Here is a 13,524-nt window from a genome sequence, read left to right on the forward strand (position 1 = left end):
AGCAGAAAAATCACCATAGAGCCGAGGTAATGGAATCGAGAGAACGTGCCCCAAAGCTCCGAGTTGCTTTCTTCCAACCCATGAAAGAGCTCATGAACCATTGATGATAGCACCTCAAATGCGAGGTGAATACGATGGGAGATGGATGAGGTGATGTCTGGTGATGTGATGTGATGTTGAGGTTTGCAGCACCGACTGCCCGACCGTGATCTCGCCTTTGGTCTGGGTGGTACATACCTTTAGAGTCCATGACAACCTATATTCTACGACCGACAATAACTTTTTCTCCTAACGAGGGACAAAACAACACACTTGGTATATATACCTGATAGTGTTCTTGAGAAGAGAAAGCAATGGAGTCTGACAACTGCAATGGCATATTTTGTCTCTCTTGACAACGTCGCTAAACCAAGAACACCATTCTGAAGATTTTGTAGTGATGTGACATAAACATCCTCTTCGACCATCCCAAACGGGACCTCCAACATGAAAAGTATCTTCTCGAAAAAGAACACCGCATGAACGACCCCAACGCTTGCCTCATCCTTCTGTATATAAGCCATGACATGACAACATCAAACCTAGTTGCTTTCTCCCCATCACATATCCAACCCTTACACATCACATCCCGTCTCACAGCCAGCTCAACTCAACTCAACTCAACTCCCCCCCCCAAGTAACTCAAGCAGTAGAAGCCCACAACTCCCTCATCTGCACCAACCCCGGAATACTTCCCAACAACCCCACCACCATCTCGCTCACCAGCCCCTTCTCACTACTCCAATGCACCGTCAACGGCGCCCACGCCAAATTCTTGGCCAAGTTACCCTTCCAACTATCCTCCTTCCACTTTTCCTTCGGCTCCAGCGCCAGGGATCTGCCAATCTCAATCCCGACATACGCAGCCCAGAACCTAGCTGACCACAGGTACGCCTTGCCGATGCGCGCCGGTTGCCAACCAAGCACGCCCTTGGAGGAAAGGTAAGCGCCGTTTTCGAGAACCTGGAGGGCGACGCAGAGAGAGAATTGAAGGAGGGAGATGGCTGTTTCGGTTGTTGAGGGGAGTTGTTCTTGCTCCTTTTCCGAGATGGAGGAGTTGCTGCGCTTCGCGCGCCACACGGCCACCGCTTTGGCAAAGATCCCCTTGCCCCAGAAGTACATGCCCACCAACGCCCAGAGGCGGGTCATGGTGCGGGCCTCGCTCAGCAGCGTGGAAAGAGCATTGAGGCGCTTGGCGTGGACGAGGGCGCGGGCGGCGGCGGGCGCGACGGCCGCTGCGGTCTTGGAGTCGACCACGACCGCGGTCGTGGCACCCGGGGGAACGGCGCCGGCGATGACGGCAAGCCACTCGCGCAAGGACCGCTGGAGGATGGAGCGCGAGAGCACGCCGAGGATGGAGCCGGCGAACTTGGAGGTGTAGCAGAGCAGGAGGAGGACGGTGTCGATGCCCGTGGGGGTGGACAGGCACTTGTTGAGCCGGGCGAGGAAGGCGTCGGAGGCGTAGAGGGCCTTGGTCAGGGCGGCCGGCGATGGCTGCTGCTTCTTTTCGTTGGCGGAGGTGATGGGCTCGAGGGCGCCGGCGGCGGAGGGAGGGGGGATGGGTTCGCCGGAGGGAAGGTCGGCGACGGGCGCGACGGGCTCCGACGCGACGGAGGGCGCTGAGTCGGACATTATGATTATTGGTTTTGGGGTGGTGGTGGTTGGTTGGTTGGTTGTGGTGGCAGTTGGTTGGAGATATGCCGAGATGTTCAAGATATTGGAGAGAGACGGTGGAATTGGGAAAAGAAGAACAAAGTCACAGGAAATCACTCGGTCGACTGGAATCTCCCACGTGTATAAACTGCGGAGAAATGGATATGGGTAGGTATGTCCCTTAACAAAGCTCGCTTGAGTTCCTCCCAAAAGATCGAGTTTGGACCCAAGAAGATAAAAAGCAGATGAAATGGTATGATGGTCTGGGGTCGGTGGTCGATGTGCCGATGCTCGGTTAGCTTGTCAAAGTGTCAAGGTTGTAGTGTACGGGAGGGGACCGAGCCGAGGGGACAAAAAGGGACGAAGAGGGGAATGTCGTGCTTCTCCAATATGTTTGGATGGAGGCTCCAACACCACGTTTTCCGTCTTTATTTGATGACCCAGTCTCACGGTTCAACATAAACCCGTGTTTGTGTCGTTTCCAACAAGTCAGCTTACGCAGACACAATGGTTCGTATAATCATCAACCAGAGAAACGTTCCATTTCCCCAGATTGCTTTCAATTTCACCACTGTTTCCAGGCCACGCGCACACAGTTATCTGATCTTCAAGTTGTGATATGCCTCGGTCCGCGGGGCAATGTGGAGGTTGCCCGGAACCCCTGTTCCTGTCAGTGGATGGCACTTGTAGGGATGACGGCTGTAGAAGTGCAGCCGATCAAGGTGTGAAGCGCACAGCTGTCAGCGGGCCGGCAGTGGCATAGACACCTGGCAGATTTGTTGACAGACTCCTGAACACAGTCATGATGACCTCCCATCTGGCCACAACAAGCATACATCGTGAGGTAAAAGGTATCCGGATGAAACAAGCCACAAGGATATAATATATAATAAATATGTATTAGATAATCTATTCTATAACCCAACGTCGACACCCATCGCTTTCTACCACGCTACGTCCAGGCCGAAGGAGTCTTCCTAAAACGCCCCCTTCAAATGCCCCTTCGTCCTCCCCTTATGATGCGCCTTGGGCGCCTTCACATTAACACTCATGACCCGATCCCTCGCGCTCTCCCACACGCCCTCCCCGACCACCGTCGGTATCTTTCGTCCCCTTAACCTCTGATCAATCAACCACATGCCCACCACAAACTCCTGCTTATCCAGCGCCCCGCACTTGCGCCGGTCCACCAGCTCCCAGACCTCCGCCAGCTCGTCCACCGGCAGACGGCTCCGACTCCAGATATCCCGTACCACGACGCTCACCACCAGATCCGCCTCCGGGCCTTCCCACGCCCGCGATAGGTCGACCTGCCTCAGCGAGTCGTCCGGCGGCGGGAGCGGCTGCCAGTTCTCTGGGTGCTCGAACGCGAAGCCCGGTCGCAGGAAGAGACCCCGGTTGCTGGCCCAGACGGCTTCGTACCGCCGTCGCTGGCGGATCGTTATCTCGTCGCGCCAGCGCCGACGTGCTCCCTCGTTGTGCGCATGTTTTTTGCCGACCAGGTGCTTTTTGCGGTGGCGGTGCGTTTGAAGGCGCAAGTCTTCGTCGTCCGAGAGAGAGCGAGGCGCGCGGAGCGTCTTGAGGAGGCTGGTTGGCTGGCTATGTTCCGTCTGGCGGCTGGGTCCTGTTCGGAGTGGTAGGCTGTCGGCCGTGCGCTGTGGTACCAAAGGGCTGGCGTGGGGAGGGCTCTGTGTGTGGTGACGGAGGTGAGGGTGAGAAAGGTGGTGATGACGATGGCCACGGCGGGGAGGAGGAACGGGTGGAAGACCGGTTGATTCCAGGGATGTCTGGGTGAGTGCTGCGAGACGTGATGACGCGAGGTTGCTTGCTATCATGGCATTCGTAAGGGAGTCAAGGCTCATTTCGGGAGTTGGGCTGGCCCCAGTGCTGTAACTGTGTAATCCGGTCCCCGGACGCAAAACGGGTGATGGTCGAGTTTGTGATACCGGAGACCGCACAGACGCCGGGGTACTCACCCGGGACGCCCTGGATGAGTTGCCGGTATTGGCCCTGTCCAGTCGAGGGCGAACTCTCTCCGGTTCCTTGGCCGGCGACTGAGGTCGTGGAGATGGGCTAGAGGAGGCTGAGACAAAGGTTTCGTCGGACGAAGTAGAGTTTTGAGACAAACGGCGCTCCCCGAGACTGGTCTCAGCGCTTTGTCGGGCTGTCTGAGACTGGTCCATGCTCGATGAGACAACCCGAGAACTTTTCCTGATGGTTGGCTTGTTGTCAGGTCTCGAGCTGGTAATGGGCTTGGTAGTTTTTGGTAGAGCCGGAGAAGATTCAAGGCGTGGTGTCGAAACGACTCTTCTAGGCTGTGGGGAGACAATTTTTGTCTCGGATATATGAGCGTGTTGGGGAACAGGCGGCGTTAATGGTCGTTTGCCCATAGGAACGTCTACCCCTTGCTTCGACTGCACGGTTCGGGGCGTTGCAGGAGCCTTCTGTTGACTCTTTCGCCCACTCGTTCTCTCGGATACTATATCCTTCGCTCCCGTTTCCGTGTCTTGAGCTCCCTCTATGCTAGCTTTGCCACGGACATCTCCATTATGGTTCCGTGTCTCAACTTGTTCCTGACTACTAGACTCTCCCTCCCGTCCCATGGTCCCAGTCGAACTTGCTATCGATTCCACGGTGCTGAGTGAAATATCCCTTCTTGGCTTAGGTTTCGGTTTTGGGGCAAGCTTCGTCTTCCCAGACGCAACAGCGGGCTCTCCACCAGTTCCCCGCTGCTTTTCCATGCTGAGCCCTTCCGATGGTGTAGGAGACGGTGACGTTAGTGTTTGGTGATATTCCGCTTGTGATGCCGGACGAGGCTTCTTCTTCTTCTTGGCAGGTTCCGCTTCTTCCTGTTTACCGTCGAACATAGCGACCAAAGATGTTGTGGGTGGAATCGATGCTGTATCCAGGTGCTGAGAATCAAGAGCCGGAGGAGTAGGTGTGTCAAAGGTCGCTACACTTGAACTGCGTGTGCGGCCTGATCGGACATGTTGCTGAGAAAGGGCCGGATGCATTTGCTGAGTCGTCGAGCTCACCGACGGGCTTGGTGATGGCGTACCGGACCTACTGGCGGCCAGCGTTGCAGCGATCCAGGAAGCCGACTTGGGTTCAGAACCAGGTTTTGAGGTTGTTGGAGTAGGAGGATGAGAATGGGAGTTGTTGGCTGCTTGGCTAGACAGAGAAGCTAGGGATGGCCTCCTCGAGTGCATCTTTGGGCGTTTGCTTGGCGCATGATCGTTTGCCCGAGCTTCGACATGTTGTTGATGTTGCGAGCTCCCGCCAGTGGCCTGGCCATGCGGTTCCTGCCTGTTCGTCCTGCCCGCTGATCCAACACTTGAGGATGACGTTGAGGTGACCACCCGCGATCCTTCGTTCTTCGAGGTGGTTGGAGGGGAGTGTTCTCTAGCAGCGAGGGTGGCCGCCAGGAGTGCCCCATTGCTGCCACCAACTGTCCTAGAGGTTGATGCCGGGACGGACGTCCCTGGAGTCGGTACCCGTGAACCCCCAAGACCCCGTGGAACGGCGGTATCGCTGCCTTTAGCCGCCGTCTTCTGCTGTTGTTGAAAAGCCAAGGTTGCGCCCTTGAGAGCAGCAGCAAGACCGGAAGTAGCGGGATTCGCAGATGCCCCTGTCAGGGACGAGGTTGGGTTGGCAGGACCACGGCCATCGCTGGAAGCTACTGAGGCGGGCATGAAGTTGGAGACTTGGGGTTGGTGTTGGTGTTGTTAACAGCCGGAGTCTTTAACTTGCTACTGACGGGACTTGTTGAGAGCGTTGGGTCCCCTCCACGGCGTGACAGCAAAGTGCCAAAAGCAGAAAGTAGCAGAACCGGAACTGGATCTGCGGTCTGCGTTTGGTAACGTGGGTCTTGTCTTTTTACCTGGACATGATCCCCGAGCACATAGGAGAGATAGATGGGTTGTGGATGGATTCTAGGTTCGTTAAGCGATTGTTAGGCCGTTCGTTTGTTCGGGACCCCGGCCGGTCCAAGTGGAAACTCGGGCTATTTTGACGTGCAGCTGAGTGACGACGAGCTGTTAATGATGGATGACAACACCGACTGCAACAGCAAGCGAGTCCGCGAGAGAGGCTCCAGAGGGATGGATGCGCGCAGCAGAGGTACCCCTGGAAGCGATCCCGATGATTGGCAGGCACGTTTTGGCACTTTCAGTCACTTCCATTCGTGTCGGGTTCGACGCGAGACTGCTGCTTTTGTGGTCTTTCCACACAAGAGACCTCCAAGTCCCTTTTGCTGATTTGGTCTGATGTCTGCGAATGGGATCGTCACGATGTCATCAGGTGTCAAAGTGTCAGGGGCACATCCCGCCAGTCCCAGGTGTCAGCTCTACCGCTAATTCTCATTCAACTGGGTTTTATCTACCCGCAGAAACTAGGCCTACTCTAGTCTAGGACGCTTGCGCTGTTGTGTCATCCGCTCTAGCCGCTGCGAGTCACTTGCATGCCAGCTTGCCATTCAAGCTTTGAGTGGTCCGCTAAGTCTGTCGGCGACGATGGCGCCCCAGTTCTGAGGTGACTCCTAGATATGCTAGACGGTAAGAGGGAAGGATAAAACCCAGTTGAATGAGAAAAAGCGGTAACCCGCTACGAACCAGGCGGTTTCAACAGTGGGACCAATCCAGTGGGGTGCCCCTGCATAGCCGCACAGAGCCAGCAGCGAAGCTAGTGTACGCCCTATAATGATCCCTGGGTTCATACCTGGAGATGGAGGTCCAAGCACGTAAACACAGGTGGAAATTTTTGAAAGAAAAAAAAAGTCCAAAAAAGAAGTTTTTGATGGTCATCGTGCGACGTGGGCCTGATTCGAACAGACGCTCCCGAAGGAACAAGATTTCTAGTCTTGCGCATTAGACCACTCTGCCACCACGCCTATTGTTGTTTAATCAGTGTGAATCTCATGTTTACATAGCCACGTGGGGTGTGCACCACATTTTCCGAAAACATCGGACGAAGAGACAACTGGGTGTTATCAAGTGACCACACTGCATGTGAGATATTGCAAATCTGTTTGTTCTCGCTTGTCCGGCAAGGCGGAACCGCTGAAAGAGCTTCGATGACAGGAATCTTTTTGATATATGGGCAGTGATTGAAAGAAAAGGTCCGGAGACAATCCCTTGAACGCCTTCCATTTCCTTCCACTCATCACTTCATGCTACCTCCTTTACATGGCATGCTATGTGACTGAAACCGCCTTTTGATCCATACTTCATCCCGCCAACCGCTGGAAAACCACAAAAACCCAGGTAAATGCAGGAAAGGTAAATGAGACAAGAGAAGAGAAAGGAGCAAGCACCATATGAACGACAAGAATGAGAAAGTAGGAACAGGATGGGAATCGAAAGCCACAAAATAATAAGAAAACAGAGAATCCATCCAAAGCCAGCCTATTCTTGGACTCGTGGGCACAAGAAGTGTGTTGATTGTCCTAAGCTAGAGAAGAAAGGGAAAAGAAATGTGGAGGGCTAAAATACATGGTGGTGTGGGCTGGCTGGGCCCACGTGACAATGCCAGTGAAGGGGAGTGGGACAGACCCCACCACAACACGCCCCCGTAGCCCGAAACAGCTCCCAGAGATCCATCACGATGTAAACAAACAAAAGTCCCTGGTGTTGAGTCTTCAGATCTCAATCAAACCCAGGGAACGATCCTTTCTTCCAGTCCCAGTAATCTCACGAACCTTGCATGCTTGTCCGCTTTCAACAGCTTCGTCAAGCCATCTGCAATCATGTCTTCTCCCTTGATGTGGATGATCTCGAATTCTTTCCCCTCGACTTGTTCAATGATCCATTTGAATCGAACATCCATACAACGGTTTCTTCCGGGCATACGGCGATTCAGAATCCAATCCCTTGCATTCTTGCTGTCCGTATACAGAACTTTCAGAGGTGGTTGTGCATAGCCCAATTCCTCCATCATATGTGCTATCCATTGTAGTGACTTCGCTGTGGGTACCAGATTCGTGAATTCCGCCTCGGTAGTGCTTGTCGTGACGAATGCTTGCTTCTTTGATTTCCAGTAGACTGGGCCCCCAGCAATAAACACGATATGACCTCCTGTACTGTGACGAGTCGAAGGATCATCTGCGTATGATGCATCTCCGAATGCCCTCATATCCATATCTCTTGGCGACATCCTCCCCCCCAAAATGATACCCATGTCCGTATTCTTCGTGAGGTATCTGAAAAGGTGCTTCATGACGGTTATTGATCCCATTGTGGGTTTCGCATTGGCCTCACAGAGCTTGTTGACAGTGAAGGTGATGTCTGGTCGGGTACCCATTGACAAGTAATTAAGACTACCAGTCTTCTTGATATATGCTTTCTGTTGCTCTGGCAACTCGTCGCCAGCCTTATGGTCCCCAACCTTTACTTCTTGTGGCCATGGTGTATTGACCCCATGCAAGTCGTCATATTTGAACTTTCTCAGTAGTGATCTGGTATAGCGAGCCTGAGAGATAAATACCGTTCTCTCCTCTCGATTCCTCACAATATCGAAGCCCAGAAACGTTCTCACCTCTCCCATATGCTTCAGTTTGAAGTGTTGAAGCAGTTGGTCCCTGATCTCAAAGATTACCACTTCCGATGGCGCCGTAATTAGGAAGTCGTCGACATATAAAACCAGAAATGCTCCCTTCTTCCCATTTGCAAACAGGCATGTATCGTCGCTGATTGGCTCAAAGCCCAGACCCCTCAATATAGGTAATAATGTTTGGAACCAGTAAAGAGGGCTGCTCTTGAGACCATATAGTGCTCTGCGTAGCAGGCAGACTAGTCGTTTAACACCCCTCGGTCCCTTCTCCAATCCTGTCGGTTGCTCCACGTAGTATCTTTTCTCGGGTGGTATCAAGGCGTTCAGGAAGGCTGTGTTGAAGTCAAACTGGTGGCATTCAAGATCCAGGACTGCCATGATAGCCAGAAAGATCTTTACGCTCGCTGCGTTCGCTACAGCCGCGTAGACATCTTCGATATCCCAGGAGCCTTGTTCAAAGTTACCGCAAGCGACCCAGCGTGCCCTTGGGTCGGTTGTCTTTAAGCCCACATTCTCCTTTTCATCATATACCCACTTTCCAGGGAGAACCTCCATTCCTTCTTCAAAGGGAACCAAATCGTAAACGCCTCGTTCCTCCAGTGCTGCCAGCTGTCTCTCCATGGCCGGTTTCCAGTACGACTCAAAGTTGTCGCGTTTCTTTGCCTGGCGATAGTTCTTTGGTATCGACGATGATGTCTCACGGTCAAGGTCATGCATGACTTTGACAGCGGTTAAGCACAATATCTCCACCTCCTTTTGCGCTACTCCCCTCTCTGGCAACCCATGATAGAATTTAGGGATTTCCACATCCACAGGGCGATTGTTGCTGTCCACCACTTTCCATCGATTGACCATTGAGCCTGACGTTGGTGCCGCTTGTCGCCTGGGCCGCGCCGTCCTCGTTGCCTCCGTCCCCGGATTCGCCTCAGGTTGGTCCGTTGCCGGCGCCTCCGCCCCCGTAGTTTCTCCAGCTCGGTCCGTTGTTGGCGCCTCCGGCCCCGTAGTTGTCTCGAGCCTCTCCGTTGTCGCCGACTCTGGTTCCGTAGAGGTCTGTTCTTGTGGGATTTGCTGTGGAATCGTTGCCGCTGTTTGAATCCTGGGCGGCTTCGAAGGGGTATCTATCGCCAGGGGGTCTGGGGATGACGACCTTCTCCTTGGATTCCTTTTCAATGGAATGGGCTCCTCCTCATCCAGATTATGAGGATCAACAAAGGGACAATTATCGAAAGGCTCGTATTCGTCGTCGTCCTCAACGTCGTCGTCCTCAACGAACGACTGGAATTCGTCCTCGTTATCTTGTTCAATCGAGGGTGCGATATCCAGATTTGACGGTGTTGCTCTCCATGATACACGTGGCTGTGTCCTCGGTGTTCCTTCCCTACCCATTATCTCCGGCCTTTGCAAGACCAACCTCGGAGTATCCCGTCCTCCTTCTGGACCTCGAGTCTCAACCGGCGGTCCTATATCACTCCTTTCCGGGCCTGGGGTTTCCGTACGCGGACCTGGGGATTGATCCATCGGGCCTAGAGATTGCTCCGTCGGGTTTGTTTGCACCGTCGACGGCATCGAGACTGTTGTGGATGGTGATAATGGGTCCCCTGGCAATGGGATCCGTGACAGAGTCGGTGGTACTGGTTCTGGAACCGGAGTAACGCTTGGTGATGGAGTAGGGAGTACTGGGATCCCGGCCTTCGCTGATTTAATACCCATAATCGACTCAATCGTCGGTTGCTCAGCTTCCTCCATCAACTCCTCCTCCTTCTCTTTCTCCTTTGGTCCTTCTTGAGCTCCTCCCATCACCTCCACGGGTTTAGGTCTGTTCACAGTGATCCACACCGTCTTCTTACTTTCCAAGACCTTGTCAACATCCTCGATGGATTGATCAGAGAACACAACCGCATGGTCCAGGGCTTGGTCTTGATCTCTGGGTTCTGTTGTCGCTTGACAATCTCTGGTCTCGAAAGCGATGTGCACTCGGTGTTGCAACAACGCGGGGCTCGTTCTTGGGGCTCTCAATACTCGTGATAGCTGCGCGCAGCGATGCGATACAATGCGATCGCGTGTAGAGGGCTCATAACCTCTTGGACTCGTGGGCACAAGAAGTGTGTTGATTGTCCTAAGCTAGAGAAGAAAGGGAAAAGAAATGTGGAGGGCTAAAATACATGGTGGTGTGGGCTGGCTGGGCCCACGTGACAATGCCAGTGAAGGGGAGTGGGACAGACCCCACCACAACACCTATCCATGCCGTATCCCAATCCCTACACTCAATGGTAATGAGAATACCCATCCTCATCAGCCCACTCGCTTTGCCCACCCATAATTCTATCCCCATCCGCGTCCACCAAGGCGACACGGCCTGCATGCGCCGGCGGTTGCAGTCCGCTCTGCTTCATTGCTCGTATTTGCGCCGCCTGCTGAAGCTGGCCAAACCCGTGTTGTGACTGGCTATGTTGGCTAGAATGCGACTGAGGTCGGGAATCATCAGGCGTCGACCGTCTGAAACCTCCCAGACTGCGAGCCCCCCGCACCTTATGCAGGTATAAATTCCCGGCCTCTTCCTCAAGATCTGAACCATCCTCGTACGTCTGCCAGTTCTCTGACTCCGACACCGCCGAGCCTGCAGATTCACGGTCGGAAATTTGGCGCACAGGAGGAGGTGGTGCTTGAGGCAATTGCTTGAACGATGACTGTGATGCGGTATAGGAAGTCAAAGAGGAATGGGAAGTGCGAGATGTGTGCGATGAGATGGAGTTGGAATGACCAGGCCGAGTGGAGGACCTGGATGAGCCCCTATCATCGTACATATCTTCCGCCTCAACTTCCCGAACAAGGGCGATGCTCGACCTAAGATTAGCACCATTGTAAGGGTTGTTCGGCTTCTCGAGATCCGGAGGTGGTAGGAGGGAACGCATCTTGGGCGGCGGAGCCCTCAGTAATGGAGCGCCCCGGAGCGTTCCGGTCCCATCCACCCTCGATTCCGGCCGACCAGTGATACGGTCAGCCGGAGCGCTGTTAATAAAAGTAAGGTTTGAAAGGGGCGCTCGAGCTGGAAGACGGGTTGGGCTACCGGACTTCCCATTCACAGTCGCGCTCCTTGCCGGGAGTGTCGAGGTGCTAGCGCTTGGTGTCTTGGTAGGGCTCTTTGGTGGTTGTCCCCTCAATGCGTGAGCACTGTTAGCACGGTTCAATGTGGCGGCTCTTTCTCTGGGCTTGACTGGCGAAGCAGATACTCCTGGGGTCTTGGGTCTGCTCGTCCCAAGCCCGGCCCTGGGATCTTCCTCCTCAATGGCATCAAGAAACCGTTCTCCCTGAACCAAGAACGGCCGGCCATATTCCTCTTCCCACTGCTCCAAAGACTTGCGGAGATCCACTGTGACCTTGGGCAGCTCCTTTGCAATGCGCTTCCTCATTTTCTCTTCCCGAAGAAGCTTGCCAGGATCGCGCCTCTCGCCCTTCTGTCCCTTCATCAGCAAGCGTGAGGCATCCTGGCTGGAAGCTGCCAGTTCCTCACGGTCAGCAACGAGGCTCTTGTACTTGTCAATGAGAGACAGCAATGGAGCTCTCTGCTCTTTCAAGGTCTCCAGACGAGCGATTTCGCGCTCGTGTGCCTCAAGCAGAGCGTCGCTGTACACGTCAGAGAAGGCTGGGGTGAACTCGAGCATCTCGTCCTCCGAGTAATACAGAGCATCCCACAGCCCTTGGAGCTTGACGCGAGCATCCTCAATGAAAATGTGCATGTTCTGGCGCTTAAGCTCGTTCAAGCGCGCCAGCTCATCCTCAAACTCGTTGATTTGTCGCATGCCGCAGCCACGGTTGCTGTTAAGGAAGGCCTTGCGCGCACTCTCGTCCACCCCAAGCTTTTCCCATAGTTCTCCAACTGTTGCCTTGAGATTGGCCAGGCGGTTTTCTCGGCTCTTCTTCTCATCGGCCAGCTTGTCTTTCTTGGCTCGGAGTCGCTCGATGTCTACTTGGTGGAGACCCAGCTGTTCTGGCGCATCCCGGTAGTACTTGACTATAGCACCATCCGTTTGCGCTTGCGGTGTCCCAAGCTCAGCCCATAGCTGAATAATCTCTTCTGCCACAGACTTTACGGCTGCGACTCGGCGAGTGTACTCCTCAAAGACTCTGGTGAACTGCTCGTCCAGCTTCTGCACATATGAGTCGGTCAAATCGAAAGTTGTTGATACTGGTTGATCGGGTCCGGTGGGAGGTAGTTCGAGCTTGACAAAGCCTGGTTCCAGGTGTAGAGAATACGATTCCAGTGCTTGCGCCAATTCTGCTATAGTGTCAGTACAACTTGGGGGTTTCCATGAGAAGAGCTGGTAGAAAACGTACTCTTGATCTCCTCGTATCGCTCTCTGTGCGCCCTGGCAACCTGGCTGTGCTTTTCTTGTAGACCCTGGATGCACTGGACGAGTGGGTATGTGATCTTGAGTCCATCGTCTTCAAGTGACCGGCGGGCCTTCTTGGTGTCATCCATGGCCACCTCCATTTGCCGGATTGTTGTGATGATCCTCTGTGCCTCCTCAATCATCTCCTGCTTCTCGTTTGTCACACGGCGCACTTGATTCTGCAGTGCCTCGGATAGAGCTGCAAAGAGCTTTTGCGAAAATAGGTTAGCCAATGTTCGCCGCGCCTTATGCCCAATTGTCGCCTTTGCTTGTTTTTGCTCACCTCGGCCTCTCTATGCTCGCGATCATTGTGGGCAACACCGATCTCGTCAAATAGGCCATGCAACTGGCCGATAATGGTGTTGACCTGTTGTGCCAGGTAGCTGGTATCCATGTTGGGTGGACTTGTGCTCTCTCGGATATGGTATAACGAGTGGGGAGTATGATGCAGGTGAACGACGGTGAGGTTGTCGTCGTGGTGGAGCGTCGTGTCGAGCAGGACAGGCGCGGGGCGTACCAATAAGGTGATATCTGGCTGCAGCGAGAGGAAAGAATGGGCGAGTTATGACGTGCAGCTGGGACTTGCTTCTGGTCTGCAGCTGTGAGGCCTGGAACCACACGGCGGGCAGCTGGGTTTACACGAGTCGAGTCGACGGGAGATTCCACCGCAGTAGTCGGTCGGAAAGTATATGCGATGCGCTCAAATCAAGAGGCATACAAACATTCCATGAAGGGGGAAGGGAAGAACAAGCGATGGTGGGTGAGGATGAGGTGATGAGAAGAAAGAAAGTTGGAATGAAGGGAGAGAGATGGCGGAAAGAAGGAAGTGGAAGTGGTGACAAGGTGGTGAATAGTCCCAGGAAGGAACAACTTGAGGAAATGACGGTTTGTGGCC

General features: G+C 54.0%; 3 protein-coding genes and 1 non-coding gene across 4 annotated transcripts; all 4 read right to left on the minus strand.

Annotated features, from left to right (window-relative positions):
* Positions 1-486: 486 nt before the first annotated feature.
* B0H65DRAFT_256296 (uncharacterized protein) lies at positions 487-1,880 on the minus strand. The gene has a single exon (XM_062822559.1). It carries the CDS (start codon positions 1,669-1,671, stop codon positions 682-684), a length of 990 nt encoding a protein of 329 aa, XP_062679298.1. The 5' UTR covers positions 1,672-1,880; the 3' UTR covers positions 487-681.
* A 687-nt stretch (positions 1,881-2,567) lies between these two features.
* B0H65DRAFT_256308 (uncharacterized protein) lies at positions 2,568-5,556 on the minus strand. The gene has a single exon (XM_062822561.1). It carries the CDS (start codon positions 5,382-5,384, stop codon positions 2,670-2,672), a length of 2,715 nt encoding a protein of 904 aa, XP_062679299.1. The 5' UTR covers positions 5,385-5,556; the 3' UTR covers positions 2,568-2,669.
* A 942-nt stretch (positions 5,557-6,498) lies between these two features.
* Positions 6,499-6,580, minus strand: B0H65DRAFT_t371. Its single transcript has one exon. It is a non-coding gene; the product is annotated as a tRNA-Ser (tRNA).
* Positions 6,581-10,502: 3,922 nt separating this feature from the next.
* B0H65DRAFT_431600 (microtubule associated protein-domain-containing protein) lies at positions 10,503-13,023 on the minus strand (the record flags this gene model as incomplete). Its single annotated transcript, XM_062824954.1, has 3 exons — positions 10,503-12,514; positions 12,574-12,838; positions 12,913-13,023. The coding sequence occupies 3 exons, from the start codon at positions 13,021-13,023 to the stop codon at positions 10,503-10,505; spliced, it is 2,388 nt and encodes a 795-aa protein (XP_062679300.1).
* Positions 13,024-13,524: the final 501 nt, after the last annotated feature.

This window comes from Neurospora tetraspora, assembly GCF_033439725.1.
Source record: "Neurospora tetraspora strain CBS 560.94 chromosome Unknown B0H65scaffold_6, whole genome shotgun sequence".
In the NCBI taxonomy this organism is placed as follows: Eukaryota; Fungi; Ascomycota; class Sordariomycetes; order Sordariales; family Sordariaceae; genus Neurospora; species Neurospora tetraspora.